Here is a 20,938-nt window from a genome sequence, read left to right as displayed (position 1 = left end):
CTGGCTCTGAAGTTGCACCTCCTTAGACTTCTTTCACTGTAGAATAACTGTCATTTTTAAGTTCAGCAGCAGATGCAAATCAACCAGTACTTTTCAGCAGGTGGCATAAACCCACTGACAGCTTGTAGAAAGGCTCAGCACTTTCAGAAACTGCTGATATAGAGAGGTGGGAGGCGGTTCTGTCTCCAGAACACAAAACATGATTCATTTTGTGTTACAAAGCAGCAGAGATGAAGGTCTAGGGTGGACCCCTACTGTAGCTTCAGACTGAGAAACATGTGAATGATAAGGAAAGAGAGAAGGAAGGAAAGGGAGTAACAGTTCCAGGATGGTAAAGTTAAATCAACTTTAGGGCTTTTTACACAGTTTAGGCCACTATTAACACCAAGCTACCGAAGGCCTCTTGAAGAGGAGAGAAAACAGGAAGTGTGATGCCAGATTTCCAACTCCATTAGCTGCTTCGTGCCACAGTAGCTACCAGATGTTGAATAAAAAATTATGTTTTCTGTTGCACAAACCTCACAGCCTGCAGTCACGCATCGTATTTTCACATGTATATCTTTATTCATTCATAAAGATCCACATCTGGGAAAATGCGTTGTTTACATTATTCAGGAGTAGGTGAAAATGGTTGTAGTTGAATTGAGCAGTTAAGCCTCACTTGCTAAGTAACCTCGCCTGTGAAACACAGACCCTGTGGGCGATTCCAACAAGGCTCCACAGTTATGGATTCCTTATAATGGGATGGCAATAACCACAAGCAAATTGCTCTCTGTCATCTGTAAACACACTTTAAGCAAAAAGGGACTAATTTTGTTGGTCTAGTAAGAAAAATGTAGTTGAGTGAGACATTTAAACTGAGATTATAATCTGATGTTTTACTATTGCCAATTCAGTAATTAAGAGAAATTATAGTATATAATTCTCTGCGTATTGACTCAATTCATAACTGATTTAAAAGTGATCAAATATTCAACAAGATCTGGGTTTGAATTTGGCTTGTCACGATACACCAGAACAAGCATGGTGGTCAAAAGGAATCATGATAATGATATATATTGCAATATCTATCATATTTTGTTCGTGTGTTTTGTCTCTTTTTTGGAAAATTTATTAGACGCAAATACGAGTGTAGGGAGAGAGTCTGTGGCCACAACTGTTCATTCATTTGTGTATCTTAAACATTACTTCTTTTTTTTCTTTTTTAAATAATAATAATATTAAAAAGAAAAAATGACTTGATGTGTTAAGAGACCTGATCATATTTTGCATTGGCCTAACTAAAATTGCTGTCAAGTGGTTAAACACTCTAGTGTCAATGTAACTCAAATAAACCAATTCAGTCCAGTATGTTGCTGGAATTAAGACATTTTTTGAATTAGCATTAAACAGAGTATCTAATAACTGTTTTGCTGCTTTATACAGAATATAGTAATTAAGCGAAATGATAGCTGTGTGCAGTCATGACTGATTTTTGTTCCGAGCTGAATTCAGGTAAGCATAATTAGTGCTCCCAAAGCGGCGCACATTTAATTGTAAAGTGTCTTGTGTAGTATAATACTTACCAGATGCCAAAACAGCAAGGAGAGCTCAGGGATGATGTCTTTCAATTAGATTTTTGCCCCAGAGTCCCGTCAGTTATCCACAGAGGTCTGCTGTGCTGTGCCTCGCATAAATTGGCCACGTTTTGTAAACTCAAAAACAAATAAATCATGAAACAACCTACAAAGAAAACTCCTCTACCACCGTAGCTTCAACATCACAATAACAGTTCTGCTGAAAAAGTAGAATTTGTGGAGCAAATATAAATTTATTGTTGGTTTGATCTTTTGAGTTCTGTAAGATTACATCTTAAAAAACGAAAAATAAAACCAAGGTAATGTGACTGACGTTGAGTGACTGATTCACTGATGTTCCAGGCCATTTTCAAAGGATTCATACAAAACAGATAATTACACAGGAAACAAAGAATGGGGCCTTGTGATGCTGAATGGACCTGAAAGAAGCCCCTTTGGAGTTATGATAGAGCTTTAAAAGCAATTAAGAGTCTTATTTTCTATTTCCACAGTATCAAGAGCAACTTTAAAGTTTGAGTCAGATCCTGCTATAATGAATAGTTTTTTAAATCCATTGTGTGTCATGTTGCTCTCTGAATGTGAGGATATGTTATACAGTGGAGCTGAGTGTGTGGTTGTTGACGGGAGACAGTTAAGATCTCTATTTTCTGAAAGTGGCTTCATTTTCACTGCTTCATTGCATAGATTTTACATTAACCTAGTCACTAATGAGATGTCTTCTATCTGTTCAAGAGATGTCACCTCTCGCAGTAATTACACTTTTCTATTACATGTCAGCGTGGAATATACATATAACTGGCTTAAAGATTTTTTTTAATGTACTAATGCTAAAGTTTCAGTTTGGATTTTGCACAGTTACTGCCACAGTGAAGCTTGCAAATGATAGTATTGATTCCTGAGACTAGAAGCAGAGCTGTGCAGCTTTATTTATTGATCTGTTTAAAGCCTAGGCAGAGTTTGATTAACATAGGAATGTCTGACAAAGCATTACTTCACAATGCTTTTTGGCTGGACCACAACGGCAGGACGAGCCCATATAAGCGCATGTGTCGCTGACTGACTGACTGATGAAGTTACACCATTGGTCAGCCGAATACTTACCGCATGGCAAGCAGTGTTGCCAACGTAGCGCCTCTGTCACCTAGCGACAAATCCAGCTTCAGCTATCGTTAAAGTCACATGCTTCTTGCACGTCATGATTGATTGGCTAAGTTTCCTTTGTCACATTTTGCTTTTATTGATTCACTGTATTTTTCCACCTCAGTCAAACGTAAAACACTTTTTTAACATCTAAATTGTAAATTTGCATGAAAACAATTGTCGGAGAGTTAATGCAAGACTGAAGTTGTTTCCTGTTATAAATTATCTTTGTATTTGGCTTGATGGATTTGTCAGTATCAGACCAAGTTAGTTTCAGCCACCATCTCATTTCGCATGTTACTCAGATGGGACAGAGGACTTCAATGTTTTCTGCTCCAGCCACTTGGAAAAGTCTATAGAATAAGCTGAAATTAAAAAAGTTTGTGACTCCAGCAGAATGAAAAACAATTACCATATCCATAGTAAATGACTCTACTAGTAATACCCTCTTGTTATTATTGTTACATGTAGGTCTCTTTTGGCATGCAGGTTTTTTTTTCTATGCTCATTCTCTTTGTTTTTGTATTTGTGGTATCGACCAGGTCTCCCATGCAAAAGAGGTGTTTTACCTCAAAGTGCATGGGAAGTTAAAGGTTTCCAGGCTGTATCTTTTGATCCGCTCTATATCGTTTCACCTTTGTGCGTTACGACACTCTTAGAGGCAAAGTTCAATGTCGTGCAAGGACACTTCAGAACTGCCTGCCTTTGTCGTTTACTTAAGGCCACACAGAGAAGATGCCTTGACAACACTCGGTGCTGAGTCTGTGTATAATATTCCCTCTATGAATAAACGAATGAATAAATTCCAAGTCTTGCAGCTGTGTAGAAACCCATGAAAAACTAGAGCGGGAAGAAAGTCGCTTCATGCTCTGCACCCTTATTAAGACTTTAAGATGAGTGTAAGGCAGAAATTTAAATATACTATTTTTTGATTCCAGGAAATTTAGATGGTCTAGGTCTCTCTCCTGGGCTACTTGTGCACCACAAATGAGAAAACTTGTTACCCCCCTTGCAGCTTACATGATCTGCAAAAAAAAAAAGAGAGAAAAAAAAAAAGTAATGAACTGATCTGAACTTCAACTGGAGGCCTGGTGTGTATTTAATTGGCTGTTTGCATTCCAGTGCATTCGTAATAAAAATACAGATAGGATGACAATGTTTGCCTTGTTTATGTGTAGTTAATCAGCATTCAAGGATTATTTTTATCAGTGCCTATGAGTGGTTGTATTTACCACAGTTTGAACCCTTTTGATTTTCTGAAGTTTTAATGATATAGAAAAATTATTAAATCATAAAAAAGTATGAAATTATTATTTAAAACTAGATTAGATATGTATAAGATTAGATGTATTATCATGCATCCACGTCAGAGCAGCCAGGTGATTATAAACACATTTAGGAATGAGAAAATTCTCTATGCTCTTTTTGAGCCAATTAAAATTATACTTTAACCATATGGCCTAAATGATTCACATTAGATAATAAGGATAAAGTTTCCTCAATGGAGTGATGAGCAGAAAATGAGTAGTGATGGTGCACATGGTTGAAACACAATTTGGTAAATAGATAAATCATGAGGGGAAAAAACCCCTGCTTTTTTTGGTCATATTTCCTGATACTGCGCTGTCGCACCATGTCACTGTTGCATTTTCCCAGAGTTGTTGTGGACTTCAGAGGAACATCATGGGCTTCCTGCTGTGGCAAAAAAATCCATCTTTTCTAACATCCAAGTCTGATTTCTGCTAATGTGCTCAAAGTAAAACTGTATAATGGATGGTTGCATCAGATCCTGTGCAGCGGTACAATAAATGCCAATGCCTTTTATGTAGCCGGGAATCTAAGCTTGATGCTGTGATTCGACTGGTAGGACCACATTAAAACACATTTCTCAGAATGATTACGGTTAAGCTTATTGCTTTTCTTTGAATTTTCTTTTTTATCCATCTGCATTTCAGTTACCTCCGGTTTAAGTGTACTGAAAAGAAAAAACAGAAAAGTGTACTTGAAATGAAAATGTCAGCTGATGAAATGCAATGAAAGGCGTCTCAGTAAAATGAGTTCTGGTCTGCCGCTGAGCATCACCTGGGAGACCCAGGAGCCCTCGTGGTAATCGTTTTAAATGTGGACATCAGTAACACTGATAAAAAACATCAAGGAAAATCACTTCCTGCCTCTCACTGTTTTGTGAACATCATGTCCATTTTGTTCTCTCCATAGGACACTGAGATTATCAACACTGCCATTCTGACCGGACGCACTGTGGCCATTCCTGTCAAAATGGTCTCCATAGAGATGAATGGAGCCGTCACCGACGTCTCAGCCTCTGTGCAGTGCAAGTCCTCAAATGAAGACATTGTTAAGGTACAGTGAACCTGATTTCCTCAATCTCTGTATCTGGGAGAAGATGTCAATTTAGAAAATGTAATCCCTTTACGCTTCCACTAATACTGGAGAGTGGCTCGGCACCACAGTCACAACATCAGGAAAGCATAAAAAACTTCATTTTGGGCTGCTCCATATGTACTCTTGATTTGATTCTTGCCTTGTGCCTCAGATAAAATCAATGGATGTTCATAAAACTCTGTATATAAATCAATATCGCTGCAAAGGAGCAGTAAAAGCTCCATGATATGCTTTTTAAAGCAGCACATCTACCGTTTGTCAAAGCGAATCTTGTCCGCAGAGTTCTGCTTACCTGTAGTGCAAAAACCCACCACTTCTTGTTGTTGACTTCAGTGCGGTGGCTGCAGGCACATTTAACACCAGTGTCCCAGGATCCAGAACAATTACAGCTCAGACTCACAGGGAATCTAAGCTAAGTGTACAATATCCAGTCTGGTTAGTTGATTAAGCAAATTAAAGTGGGATCACAACAACTTGCAGAGCACATTAGAGGCTGTGATTACGCAGTTATTATTTTCTCCAGTCAATTACAATCATAATATATTGCGCTATAGGCAGATTGTATAGGCCGTACGGTGAAGTGCTGCAGTGCCATTTTGCACTGTTGATCATATTAAACATGATGGTGGAAAGGGAGATGTGACCTTAGACATTATCAAGAATATTACACAGCCCACATTTGCACACTTGGGACGCACCAGACACACACACACACACACACACACACATTGAGACAGCTACCGGGAAAAAAAAGGCAATCACAGTGCATCTGCAAGATGGAAACAGCTTTTAGCTTTCTAAACCAACAGGTACAACATCTGCAGCAGTACAGAACAGCCTGTTTCACTGAGACAAAACCACAACACCCTTACAGAGGCCGTAAATATACGACAAACGCAGCAGCAGCAAATAATAACAGCAATAATGCAACAGCAGCACAATCATATAAATTATATAGGTATTTTCTTCCTTGTATAGAGAAGTCCTTAATGAGGCCGGTAAAATCCAATTATCACTTTTAATGGACATCAGAGACAGGTGATTCAGTCTGTTTTGGCCCATTGTGGATCTCAGTCTATTTTTAACTGGTCCCAGTTTTGAGAACGAACGCTCCCTGATGCATAAATAGTCGGAGTGCTAGATCAACATTTGGAAACACAGATTGTAGTTTCCTTCCTCTTAGAAGTTGCAGCAATGACCTTTGCTAATGAATTTTTAATGAATTCTCTCTATTGTCCAATTTCGTCCACAAAATCTTCCTCCACATCCATCACCTGTTAGCCGCTCCTGTACGAAGATCTTCTACAGAGGTGGATGGAATATTGTTCAAGAATCCAAATATCGGAATATCCTCGTAGGAGTGATACCTCCCATCCAGTTCCGCAACAAGTTGATTGATGACGGAGATATAAAACTGTTGCCTTGGACTTACCTCATTCACAGTCAGGTTCAGTGGATTCATCTGCTTGGATTTTCCTTTTTTTCTGTCCCTCTGTGTGTCCACTTTGTAGTGTTGGGACACAGTTGGAGACATGTATGGCTGATGTAATCCCTCAATGAGCTGATAAAATCAACAGCACGATATAAGTCCAATTCAGCTGCCTGTAGCACAGTACTAGTCTTGTGAAAACACTGCAGTATGTTGTTCCACATGTTACACAGAAAGGCGTTGGTCTAGTTTTTCCATCTTCGCGTAGAGCGTGTGTAGATTTTGGTTCGAGTCATCGCCTAACTTTTGCAGTGACTCATGATTCCCTCTGTTGCCTGCGCGTGTGCTGACCATCTAATATCTGAAATTCTGTTTCTTGTGGTTGTCATTAGGCTGTAAACCTGCAGTGACTGTCTGCCGATGAGACATGGATTTGGAAGGAAAATTAAAAAATGTCTGCTGGAAATCAAAAAATGTCCTCCGTCTCGAGCCACCACTTCGCTGAATGTGTGTGCACCACTCGACCAAAGGGTTAAAAACAGCATGTTGGCGGCATTATAATAACCCTATCCTCTGCAGTTATGGACATCAATTCCCATGTGTTGTAAAACGGCAAGAACAGACCCTGAACTGACAAACCCTGTGCGATGCAGCCATCAGGTGACACACCCAGCAAAATTAACGTGTTCAGCATCTGGAGCGGAGCCGACACTGATCGAAAAGTACTTTGCCATTTTTATGTAACTGATTATCTCTGGGAGGAACCGTCTCCCATCAGTTCAATAAAGTCTAAACACGTTGTTGATGAGAGGTGTGATGGTGTTCCCTCGCCAGCGTTGCCATATTTTTTCTATATGTGCTTTCGAGGATGGATCAAACTCGCTAATGACTTCCAGCACACCCATAAATTTCCCATTATCAGGTTGGCCAAAAATTTCACTGTGTCCCCTGAAAGGAAATCCTCGCTGTGCTAGGCGCTTCGCCACTTTCACCCTCTTTAAATCCTCGTCCAGTTTTCACATTCACTGTCGAATTGTTTTTTTTTTTAAGTTCCGTATCTATACGACCAGCATCAGCACAGCGCGTAAGATAAGCAACCATAGCCTTTCCGTGGCTCTCTCCGATCCTTCATGTTCAGCCAAGCATGCGGCTGCATTTTTCCACTCGCTGTCCCCAAATAATTTACATGCAAAACAAAGCGCAGTGCATTTTGAGGGGGAATAAGGAAAACCATTCTCATGGCACATTTGCCGGTTTCCTCTTGAACAGGGTTGTGGGGAAAAAAAAAGTACCACTTCTGGTGTTTGTGTTGTCTTCCTGAGGCTGCCACATCTTGCGTCTTTGTTCTGACAAGTTTCAGGTCTCATTTTAACACAGTATGACCAAATGTTCATCAATTTGATCTCGGCACGCAGGATCCAAGCTATAGGTAGCAGGGATTTGCGGCGTCTCGTGCCCTCGCCGCAGCAACAGGTGAGGCTGCGACATCATTGGCTAATTCCCAGGGTGTTGGTCGCTCAACATACTGGTGTTACGGGTGGTTTGAAGTGTCAGTCCCTCTGTCTCAGACTGCTTTTTCTGAATCAGGTGATTGTGAGGCGTGGTCGTGGTCAGTCTTTGCCATGACTAGAGCTAGCTGCGTCTACAGGCAAGGATCCCACGGTAACCCTTAGTCTTCCTGCTGTAGATCTTCATCATGTAACTGTCATGATTGAGATTCTGTATCTTTGAAACATCCAGTCAATTTAGGGATTTTGGTTAGTAGATCTCAGTCACGCTGTTCTTCCAGCCAATGAGCTTTTAGTTTTTGTGCCTTACACTTAATAACAGTGACGTATTATTTGACCAAATTGACTCCGTGCCTAATTTTTTAGATGTTTCTCCCTTTAAATGAAAAATATTCTGGCCAATCCGGGGCCCTCGCACATGTGGGGCCCCGTAGGCTGCAGCCTGGTCCGGCCTGTGCATGAATCTACGCCAAGAGTGCAGCCTGGCTCTGGCCGTATTTCGTCTCAGTGGGTGATACTGACATGAAAGAGGATGTTGATTGTGCATTGTTTCTGCTCTCTTACACCCACTTAGCCTACTAATTATCAGGAGGTTGACGCTAACGGTCCAGCCATGTTTTTTTTGGGAACAAAATGAATCTGACAGAGGCATGATGTCCCAAACTGTAAACCCCGTCAATCTATCAGAACTCTAACTTTATCTCGCCTCCCTGGATAAAGAGGGATTTTTTTTTCTTTTAACCAGAGAATCTGGCAAATGATAGCTCTATTTTTCTTTAAACCAGTTTATACTTTATCTCATTTCTCCAACTCTATCTCCTTCCTATTCAGAGGTTGTGCAGCTATTGAAAAACACTGAATACAGTAACAGCTGCATGCGCACACACTGCACTCAGAGGGAAACAGGCATCGGGGAGAAGGAGGTCAGACGTGACTCGCAGTTCGATCAACTTTGATGTGTCAGACACACTATACGAGTTGTCTCCCATAATCTTTACATTCGACCACATTCATTTCTTATATTTGAAGAATCTAAAACCAGTGTGTGTCGAAAAGCCTTTCTCTTTTTTCATCACATGACGTCGGGCTAATGAAAGCCTTTTCGGTGGTTTAGCAGCTCCTCAAGGTCAGGTCAGGCAGGTTTGACTGCGGATTTTACAGACTGAGGCACTGAAGCCATCAAGCCGAATCAGACACAGACTTCTATCACACTGGCTGTGACTGGCTATTGTCTGTTCTTATTAAAAGACCAGTATATGTCCAATATATTTTTCACTCTGTTTTACTGGAGTAATCCTTGTGTTTTCTGTCTCACACTGCGCGTCTTGTCTTGTATTCAACCTGGTCCAGATAAATAGACTTGGATACCAGAGGTAAAACAAACAAAACTGTGTAATTAAAAGCATTTCCTGTACGGATTACTTTCTTTTAGGTGGGAGGGGCTCCAGCTGTGGTGTACTGTATTATGCCGTCAATAGAAAAGAACAGGTGTTGCAGTGGGACGCCTTGCCTCAGCACGTCATCTATCATTTTTCATTATCCATTAAAGACGAGGCGCATGTGATATTGAGTGGGCTTGCTTCAGCGCGTTTGCCATTGAACATTCGAGGCTAATTCAAAATGAGCCCTTCAGGCCCAGGAAATACACGAGTCGTGACAGTTCAATAAAACGTCCCCCGGAATACAGAAATAAAAGATTCACAGTCAGCCTGACAGAGGAGGAATCCTCCCTCGCTTTGTTGTTGTTGTTGTTGTTGTTGTTTTTTGTACCACACACATTAGTTTCATGCCCAAAGTCATGTCGATCTATTCTAATCACATTCTTGTTTTAGCTGCGGCATGTTGGTTGTTGTGTTTTTTGGTTTTTTGGGTTTTTTTCCTGAGCACTACAGATGGATGGTGCAAAATACAAACACCACAAAGCTTTCCAGTACCTTGTCACATCTCCTGCTAGCCTCCCGCAACTCAAACAGCATTTAAACTAAAGACGTCTTCCCTGAATAAAGCTTTATTTTGAGCCCAGCATTCTCATTTGGATATTTGCCAACCCACAGGCTGTTGTATTTTTTGTTTTTGTTTTTTTTGTTTTTTTAACTTTGAGAATAAAAATAGGTGAGAAGCTGTCATTTTTCTTTACTGGCATTGCTTTTCTATATCTTTAGTTCTTTCCTCTTTGGGAATAACTAAGCTGAAGTATGCTTTAAGAGCCTATTTCAGATAAGCCAAACCAGTGTGTGCATAGCTTTACCTGTACAGTATGTGTGTATGCATGTGCAGGAATAATTACTATGGTTATAAAAGGTGGGAAACGGCAAGGCTGGGAGTGTGTCAGGGGGAAGGAGGGGGCACTCGCTGGCCATCATAGGCGACAGACACTAAGCCCCGTTCCCTCACTGATCATCCTCTCCCCTGGTGTTGTGACTCATATAACCCATCTGAAGGCAGAGATAAGGCCCTGTGTCTGCACATCACATCTCATGCCTGTGGTCATCCTGCACACATACTGTACCTGGCTGAAGGCTCATTCCTCCACGCCTCACTTCCACATTTGTGTGACACATTTCCCTTCTGTGCAGCTCCAAATTTAGTATCTAAAAGACAAGAAGTTGGCTGATTAATGTGTGCTTAAACATTCCTACAGCTTAGTTTAGAAGTGGCTTTAATGACTGAAGTTGTAGTATATGCAAGAATGCTGAGATCTCATTTTAAAGGGTCCATCAACCCTGTGGTTGATATTCATGTTTTGCTTTTTTTGGGCCCTTTAGTTCCCATAAATGCTAAATGCATACAGAGATATTTTTGACAGCAGTGTTCATCCAACTTTATGGTAAAAGTTTGGGAAGGAGCCTTTCCTGTTTCAACATCGCAATGTCCTTGTAAAGCCAGATCCATAAAGACAAGGTTATCCCACTTTGTGTGAAAAAAAAAAAGGGCTGATATGCACCCGAGCCCCCACCTCAAACCTATCCAGCACCTTTGAGATGAACCGGAACGCCGACTGTGAGCCGGGCCTTATCAGTGTCCAACCTCACTAATGCTCTTGTGGCTGAAAGGGAGCAAATCCCTGCAGCTAGGCTCCAAGCTCTGGTGGGGAGCATTAAACCAGAAGAGTGAAGGCTCTTTAGTAGGAGAGTAATGCCCGTAGTTCAACAGTCACATCGGGGTGTAATGTTCAGGTGTCCAATTACTGTCGGACATATAATGTAGTTTTGGTTTTATTTCCTGAGGTTTTGAGATATCTGTGTCTAAGAGTTTCGCCTTAAACCTACTTTGGAGGTGAATAGGTTTGTTTTAAATGTTGTGAGCAATGTGAGTCCAATTCCATTCTCCTCTGCTGTATCAGGGTGGAGGCAACAATTATTAGAGATGTGCTGTATATTTAAAAAAAAAACCTCTGCAAATAAATAATGAGCTTCAGTGAACAAACCTTTAAAGGATATTGATCACGTTGCAGTATGAAATAAATAAAGTTATTTTATTAATCACACCCAAAAGGCTCCAGAGTCCCGGCTTTCCAGAACAACAGATCATTTTCACACTCTACATCATTAATCCAACCAACAACGGGCTAATGGGGGCTGGCTCATTTAGCTAACAGAGCTAAATGAACTCATTGGTTTCGATGCTCTTGAAGCCAGAAAAGCTTCATAACCGCTACAAGTCACAATCCCAGTAATGCTAGCCATATGTCAGCTTTCATTCAGCGTCTATTTGATACATATGTTATCCCTAAATGGAGAGTCCATTTGGCAGAATGTTGTGGCAATTCATCTAGTGAATATTTCAAATTTGAAAATAAAAGTCATGGATAATTGCGGTTTCTGCTCAGAAGCACATGGCGCGCAGCGTGAATATGTGAACGTCATCGAGATGGCTCCATTTCTCTTCTGCACCAGTTTACTCGTTGTTGTGTGTGTCATTGACATTGAAACGTGGGAGGAGAAAACCACCTTTCTTCCTGGAGCCTGTTTGATGAAATTAAAGGAAATGAGAGCGAAGGAGCGCAGCAGCACCTACAGATTTAACACATCACCTGCTGTATTTTATCCCAGCAGAATGTTTGTTTCTGATTCCCCTTTTGGGATTATTGCAACTCCAACATAGAAAAAAATGTGACAATATTGTTTATTTTATGTCTTCGCCCAGTTTTTGTGACGCCCCTTATTTTCTGACGTTTGCGCATCTTCAACTCATACTATGTAACCATGGCACTTGGACATCCCGTCTCATGACCTTTCCTGCTGTCTAATAAAGTTTCCAACGTACTACAAGTTGAAAAATATATACTGCACTATACCAGAGTATGTCTTGCTGCTTATCCTCACACAACCCTGGACTGAANTCCCTTATTTTCTGACCGGGATGTTTGCGCATCTTCAACTCATACTATGTAACCATGGCGCTTGGACATCCCGTCTCATGACCTTTCCTGCTGTCTAATGAAGTTTCCAACGTACTACAAGTTGAAAAATATATACTGCACTATACCAGAGTATGTCTTGCTGCTTATCCTCACACAACCCTGGACTGAAGTCGGAGAAAAAAATCAACATGAGACATTAGATTGTCTTTACAGTTTTATTGTAATTACAAATTCCAGCTCTTACCACTGATTCCTTGCTGATTTTCAGCTTATTTTATCCAGGCAGATCATTGTTTTATTAATGGAATTGTGAATTGTGAATTTTTGTGCATTACTGTTTAATGTGTTATCTTGTCATCTCTGTCTTTTTTAATTCCCGTCCACATAAACAGTAAACGTGTCTCTAAGAGACTAGAGTCACTTCTGATCAGTGTAGGTGTGTCAGTCTTCACTCTGCCTTCACCCTGGTCACTAGAAGTTCTTTCGCTCTTTGGTGCTTTTCCATTTAAAGTGAACAGCTTGTCATGGCGAGTGCCAGTCAGCGTGTGAAAAGTTGTATAATGTTTTCTTGGGCTGTGGAGGAGCTTTGTCTTCCCCAGAGCCCGTGTAACAAACTTTGGGTACAGAGCTGGAAAGATGTTAATATTCATCAGGCCGCAGGGTCTAAAGGGCGAGTCATGGTTTCCATAATCCTCGTGGCCACAAGGGTCAGTCTGACGTCAATTGCATCAGCTGCCCAAGTCGGTGAGGGTCCACATGGACACCTGTGCAGATGTCAACGTGCAGCCCTAAATTTGAGACCGCACACACTTTCTCACTGTATGTGTGCACCGTATTCCACAACCTTGGTTCCATTCTCCTGTTCTTTTGCCTTTTCCGTGTCGTTCAGCTAAATACAATAAACAAAGGAGCTCTTCTTCTTGCTGTCAGGAGGTTGCCACCATCTTTTATACTGCACATTGTAGCGGTTTTCTGGAGAAGGTGGGGTGCCAAGCAGAGTCTTAGTCTGACAAATTATTTAGGTAAAACTAGCCAAACCCTACAGAGGATATGATCACTTCTACCCCCCCCCCCACACACACACACTACCCAGGTGTACACCGGCCAAACACCAAAATAATAGTCACGCAACAGTTATCACGCAACAGTTAACAGCCAAATCCAGTGTATTGACCATGAATGGTGCAACAACATATAATATGATAATATACGTATAGCGTGGCTGCTAATTCCTTGGAGTTGTATAGACGCACATGCGTGTCCACTGATCATCATGGTGTATGGTTAAGGCGTTGAATTGCATCATGGGAAGTATGGGATATAGTGATTTTCGACTCAGGATATCATTTTTTTTTTTTTTTTTATGTCTCTTTCTTTTATCTCTCTTGCAAATCTCCAAACTTTGTAGAAGTGAAATACTTTGCCGCTGACGTATCGCTGCTTTAAGAGGTCATGTGTAAATAATAAGATGATGATGTAACGGCAGTGAATCTGTTTTAGCAGTTTGACTGCTCAAGATGGAATAAAATTATGGCCCGAGTTAAACACTGAATTATGTGAACAAATGTGTTTAACTGCTTTCCACCCAGAGAGTGGCTGAACGGAGGACTGCTCTGCTCTGAGTCTGTGGTGCTGTGTGGATGGTCACATTATAATAAAATGGCTTTAACGCGTTGAAGCACTCGCTTGAAGGACAGAAGCTGCTGCCTTCACTAGAACCGTTTGGGAAATTAATTCAGTTAATGTTATGGAATAAATGTGTGAAAGGCCCTTAGGTGTCTTCACCTTAATTAACCCAGCCAGTCTTTTACTCCGCATCATGTGACCAGCGCGCGACCAAATGAAGGCAGGACTCGCACTTGTCCTGATGATCTGTCTCCACCCAGGCAATCTGCTGGCACCATGGAAGATGCCACAGCGCATTAGCAGCAGTGTGACGGCATGTGGCGGCTCAGTGTGTGAAAGCCCTCCTCACCAAGCCCCCACAGGGCCACTGATACCCAGAGTTGCTAACAGCTTTTGACTTGCAATTAGCCAGCCAAGTTTATCAGCAGCAATAGCCGCGGGAGCTGAAGCAGTGCCGCGACCAGGGTACGCTTTCAGTTCAGTGTGTGCGCACTATGTGTGTGTGTGTGTGTGTGTGTCTTTTGGGTAGACTGAACCACATGTCAGACAGATGTTCTCGTCTCTACATACAACAAGCGGCGCTGTGATTAATCAAGGTGGCTGGGGGTCACTGTGTCGAGTTACTCCTTTTTCTCTCTTTTGTAACTCAGTTCACACAGATAAGACGACGCGGCAGACGGAACAATAACACACGAAGGCTGGAAACTCGATGGCCCATAAGGTCAAACCCTGCAAAATTGCATTAACCGAACCAGAGGGAAAGACTGTCATCTTAAGAAGTCCTTCCACCACCCACCCACTCTCCCCCACTCTGGCCTGTCTGCATGGAGGGGGGGAATTATATTACCGACCTCCTCCCAGTTATGATGAATCCTCAGCCCTGAGAAGACTGGCCAGCCCGACCTCCATTTGCGGGAGATTAGATCCTCTGATTACAATGCCAGCTACCTCCCACCACTAGATAAATCTTCGATGGGAGCCCAAAAGCAAAGCCCTCCAGATCCATTGCAGTTAATAATTTAGCGTTAGAGGGGGACAAGTATTCATGATAATTAAAATTGAGCTGGAGATTTTTGACTAGATGGGAAAGCTAAAGAATGACTTTAAGTTAAAAATGGCATTTGCTAAGACTTAAATTTAGAAATTTCCATGTACTGAATTCTTACTCTGTGTCAGCACTGTGTCACGAATGATATCACATCACACCGACATCACATTAAAGGTGAAATGTTTGAATGTGTTTATTAATGTGCGATGTAGGTGTTATGAACTGACGCTCGTGTGCAAATGTCACAAAGCTGACAGCCTTCACATGGTATGAATTGTGTGTTTGCCTAAAAGCTTTTGTTGGCATATTACGTGTCCATATAATTGTTCATAGATCATTATGCAGAGAATCGGCAAGCGAGGTGGTGAGGTTAGGACGTGGTTTGAATGGCTAATTTGCACTGTACGCGCTTAACAAACACTGGGTTACTTAGAAGCTCTAATTTGGCTGCATAAAAGATGCAAATTAGATTAGAGAATAGCCCACAGCCAGTAAGCGTTGTTTACAGCAGTGGTTCTCCGCACTGTGCCTTCAAGGCCAGAGAGTCTGCAGGTTTTCATTCGGACCAAACAGAGCAGCAGCTGATTTTCACTGATTCGTTCCACGTCTCCGGTTAAGGCCTGTAAAATCAGCTGCTGCTCTGTTTGGATGGAATTAAAACCTTCAGACTCTGGAGCCTCGGTGGCACACGGCTGAGAGGCGCTGCTCTACAGCGTGCTAAACATCAACACACAGCCTCTTTTTAAAGAGCCGTTTCACCCAAATCACAAATAAAACACACAGCATCTTCTCATTTAAGTATTTTGGTTGTGAGATGTATGTGTCTGAGGTGCAGGTGAATTTGTGGTTGAATTTGTTCGTGGTGAAAGATTACATTTAAAACACTGAGAAATGATCTTTCCTCTCACTGTGGACAATCACCAGACCGCACTGAGAAGAGTTTTCATTGGGACTGTTTCAGTAGATAGAGGTGGAAAGAAGTTACTGTTTTTCATTTCATGCACCATTATTTTATTAGATTGAGGGTGGAAACTGTATAGAGAGAGATTTTTTTTAAAAACTGGCAAGTACAATAAAACCAAAATCTGCAAAAGTAGATCATAAAGGTTTTTCTTTCTTTTTGTATTAGATTAGGGTGAGCCGGTCCTTAAAGTCAAAGTGGAAGTATCGGCAGAGATGGTTTATGTGCCGCGAACTTTCACATCACCCTAAAAGATCTTACTCCCCGCTGTATATTTGCTTTGCTGAAAGTATCAACCTTGAAATGCTGCGTGATGAATCGTGGCGCTGACAGCTGCAGCCGTACCGTGCTGTATATCATCACACATCACTTAGATCCTCCGCCACTGACATGACCATTACCATATAGATGGTCTCTGACTTCTGACCCTGATCTGTCCTAGGTGTCTTTGAATTGCGACTACGTGTTCGTCAACGGGAAGGAGACGCGGGGCTCCATGAACGCCAGGGTTATCTTCAGCTACGAGCACCTGAGCGCGCCGCTGGAGCTGACGGTCTGGGTGCCCAAACTTCCCCTGCAGGTGGAACTTTCTGACAACAATCTCAGCTTCATCAAAGGCTGGAGGGTTCCCATCCTGCCCGACCGAAGGTGAGGCCTCAGGCAATTTGATACAGTTACCATTGATTTAATGTCATGTGGAAATTACAGTTTCATGCAATTTGGGTCTTATTTTTCATAGCTTCAGCCGTGTGGAATAATAACACTGTACTCACCACTAAAGACGTCAGAAAGGGCGAGAAACACGAGCGGTCAGATGATCAGAGAGGTTGTAAACAAACCCCAGACAAGACAGATTTACTTCAAAGAACCGTAAAAGATTACCTGTTCCTCACAGCAGAGAAACCAACTTCCTGCTTCAGCTTTGACCCTTACATTCTAATTATTGTGCACATAGTAGTGACGCACGGATCGGCTCTGATGTCTTTGCATGTATGCGTAAATCATCCTCCCACCACCCGAACAAATTAATTTCCACGATTTAGAGACCCACAACCGATCACATATTACCATTATTTCTCAGTGGGATGTTACATGTGATGACAGAGTACCGTGTTACACTGAAGTGGGCAGGTTTTAAATAAATAAACATTTTTTTAAAGTAAAAGTTCTTCTGTTTTGGTAAAATGAAAATGGCAACAGGTATTTCCACAATAGCCTGAGCAACATTTTTCACACACATTTTAGAGAATGTAATTCATATTTTCCTCATACATTATTTACTATTTTACTCACTCGCAGCCCATCTGCTGCAACACCGATGAGATGATACTGTGACCCAACGTCATGGAGAAGAACTGTATATTACATATGAGGGAGAACGTCTTCACTCTACTTTGTTTCCTCATCTTTGTCCTTTGCTAAAAAGGAAGAAAGTCGGAATCCGCCCGCTGCAGTGGAATATATTTTGGATGTCTTATTTGTAGATAATTACCAGAGGAATCATTATAACAAAGTGCGAAAGTGCCTGGAACATCACAGTCTCAAACATTAGAAAGTAAAAAGCGGTCCAGCCTCCTCTCTGTTTTCCAGGATTTTATGTGTAGTTGCTTGTTTTGCTCCAATTAGATTCTCTGGCTGAAGCGCAGAGCAGAAATGTACCTCTGAGGCTACTTGAGCCTCTCAAGTGCAAATTGATCTACGAGGTTGTCATGTATGTGTCATACCCATCGGAACGCATTTTTTACAACAAGTTTTGGAAGATGGCGTAATTTGACTTTGAGTAAGTTCACAGAAGTCTTCTCAGAGTGAATATTGGCTGCACTTTCAGACAGGTAATGATGTTTTTGGACTAATAAGCAGGTAATTTGGGATGTTACTCTGGATTCAAACTGATGGTCAGAGTTAAACTGCTGTTGCAGCTGTACTTCCAGGAGGCTGCTGATCTGTTGATGCTGTAACGGTGGTCATGTTTTCCATTTAACTGTCTTAAGTGTTTTTCTGCTTCATGTGCAGTACAGCCATCTATTTTCATAATATCTGTGACCTTTTATACTGCGATTATTCTTGTACAATGTTTATATTCTTGCCATTTTAAGGAATCAAGGGCAATTGTGTGGTTGTCGTGTCAATATTATAGAAGGTTTTTGTCGATAGAAGGAATCCAGTAGACAATAAAAATAAGAAAAACGAATGAAGTGTTGGCTACAGGCCTTAAAAATATAACACCCTCAGATGTGGGAAAAATGGCACCAGTGGGAGATTAAGGTTGTTTGCACCAGGACCCCGATGAAAAATGCGGTCTTAGGTTAAGGAACCTATGCTCATTAAAATATCCCTGCATTCTTGTCATGCATGGAGCAGTAACAAACAGGCCCACAACCCTTCATTTAGGAAATGTTTAATGGGAGCATTAACACTCACGCGGGTGGCTGCTGTCGTCGCTGCTGGAGTACATCACCATACACCAAATCCATTTCTACCCAACCTGAATACAAATGGTGTGTTTAAGGAGTTGTTTGAAGAATGAAGGTATTTCCAATGACCTAGAGTGCTCGAAAAAACATCTCGCACAGCCTCATTTTTCAAAGATCCCCGATGAGCCATAATGAGCTGTAGATGGTATATTATTTTGACATGAAAATGTGTCTTAAATCCCCACTTTAGTGCCTCTCATTTGTTTTTGTTTAGTTTTTTTTTGTAAAAGGCCTAGCCAATCAAAGCACAACCCTGCAGATGAGGAATCATATATGTGTTTTTCAGACCTCGTTATTTTGAGTGGTGTTTGCAGTTTGTCCGGTGTTTCCAGGCCTCAGGGTTTGCCGGCGGTCTCATAAGGTATAATTCTCGGATAACAATGTTATATCGTTGTTCCCTGTTGCCTGAATATCAACAGTTGGACTAGTTGCTTCAAACAAATTGGTGTAGTTTTTCTTTTTTCTTTTTTTTTTCTGCACTGTGTATCTCAATTCTTCCAACCTATTTTCTATGCGTCCTTTGTGCCTTCGTGAAAACAGTAATCAAAGACCGCTCGTGGGCCATTTTTGGGCCGCTCTGATTTCCACACAGCCAGGCCAGAGGAATACATTTCTCTGAAGGTGAATCTTTTCTTTCCTGCAGACAGTCATTTGGATTTACAGAGAGCGTGTAATTTTCATTACTTTTCCCTGTAGTTGTTTGTGGAAGCAGGAAACTGCGGACAAAGATGGCTCTCATCATACTCGATGGTGCCACATGCAGGTTATTGAGGCTGCTGATCCTGACCACTAGGAACTGTGAGTCTTTGTGTTTTCAGTGTGCTGCAGGACTTGGTGCTATTTAAACATGAAATATGCTGTGTTTTTACAACAAAAAGTAATTACCACTTTAATTTCAGGCCTAAGCTTAATTACCAAATAACTCAATAACGTGGGCTGTAGTCATTAGTAGCATGCAGCTTGCACTGTTACCCTCTGTTTGAAAGGATGTTTTATATCTCAGGAAAATCAAACAAATACAGGCCAAGCAGTGCAAACTAAAGCAGTTCCTGCTCATGTATTAATGCACATCTTAATTGATTCATTCATCATTTGTTTTGTTTTGAAAATAGCCTACATCTCATCTCATGGGTACCTTTATTGGTTGTCAAAGTGTCAGTGCTGATAGTCCATGTTGGTCACATTTATCACTTAATAGATTCACATGCAGGCACGTGTTGTTTTCAGATACATTAAATGTAAGACATCACACATGAAAACATCAGCTTCTCTTGTTGACAAAACCCTCCTAACGCAAGGTCCTGTTTGCTCGGTTGCCATAGAAATGTAGACGTTGCCATGAACCTGATCACCTGTAGGACCTCTCGTCCATGTTGGCTTAAAAGTTGAGCGTGACAGTTTGTTTCTTGACCTTGAAATCTCACACATGGGAATATTTTGGAGATTTCATTCGGCTTTTATCAGGAACAAACATTTCACATGTAATGTTATCTTACTCATGGTCATAAATAGTGTTAGCTGGTGTTCACATTTGGAGATGGCATGAAAATTGATCACATTTTGGCTTCTTTAAGACTCAAACCCAAAGTTTAGGAATTTAGGATTTAAATTAAACTACTTTGTGACTTGCAAAATAGCGACCTGGACATGTGCCATTTACAAAACGTGACCATTGCCAACAGCTGCCTGCGAGACTGTGGCAAACTCTATTGTGCCAAGACGCTGCGGAGGGAGAGATTAGACAGACAGCGACAGGATTTATGAGAAATCATCTTAAAGCATCACTGGCTTGAGACAGCAGGTTGTATTTGTCTCAACCTTGGTCTTGTTTGTTTACATTATCGTATCGTATGTCATTATAAAGTGCTGCGATAATGAATTAAATGTTGTTTTCAAAGGCCTCACAAAGCACTGTAAATAACACCTTAAACTAGGACGGAGAATAACAACTCAGTGCAGCTGATTAGTCGTCTGGAAGGCACTCCAGTAACGCCAAATCATGATGATTATCTGCATCAGAATCTGCTAAAGCTGCTTTATTTTGTGATTATTAGACTGAATTGTTGTCTTTTCACTAACCCTTCTCAATCCTCCTCATCACTCACTCTCTGCTGCTTATTTTCCTCCTCTCACAAGCGCACTGATTCTCCTTTACACGACCTCTAACCTCCCACACTCTTTCCCTCGCCTCCTTAACTCTTTTATTTTCTTTCCTATCGCAGTCTCTCCATCCTACATTCCCTCACTTCTGCGAAGTGACACATTCTGAACCTTCATGCGCAGCAAGGTCTCTTGGCCTGCAGTGGGCCTTTGCTACAGTGCAGCAGAATTGCTCACTGGCTGCATTATCCAGTAACATGCTCTAAAAAAGGAAAGAAAGTGTAATCGGGCGGGCAGCTCGTGTGCACT

At 41.4% G+C, this 20,938-nt stretch overlaps 1 protein-coding gene across 1 annotated transcript in view; it reads left to right on the top strand.

Moving 5' to 3' along the window:
* The window catches only part of tmem132e (transmembrane protein 132E), a 346,699-nt gene that overhangs the window by 300,434 nt on the left and 25,327 nt on the right, over positions 1-20,938 (top strand). The window contains exons 5-6 of the mRNA XM_022738956.1: positions 4,935-5,078; positions 16,498-16,703. Coding sequence (XP_022594677.1) covers positions 4,935-5,078; positions 16,498-16,703 — 350 coding nt within the window. The remainder of the gene's footprint in view (positions 1-4,934; positions 5,079-16,497; positions 16,704-20,938) is intronic.

The sequence above is a fragment of the Seriola dumerili genome, unplaced genomic scaffold (genome assembly GCF_002260705.1).
Source record: "Seriola dumerili isolate Sdu_G_001 unplaced genomic scaffold, Sdu_1.0 BDQW01000040.1, whole genome shotgun sequence".
NCBI lineage: Eukaryota > Metazoa > Chordata > Actinopteri > Carangiformes > Carangidae > Seriola > Seriola dumerili.
Note: the sequence above shows the minus strand (reverse complement) of the source record. Positions and strands in the feature narration are given on the sequence as shown.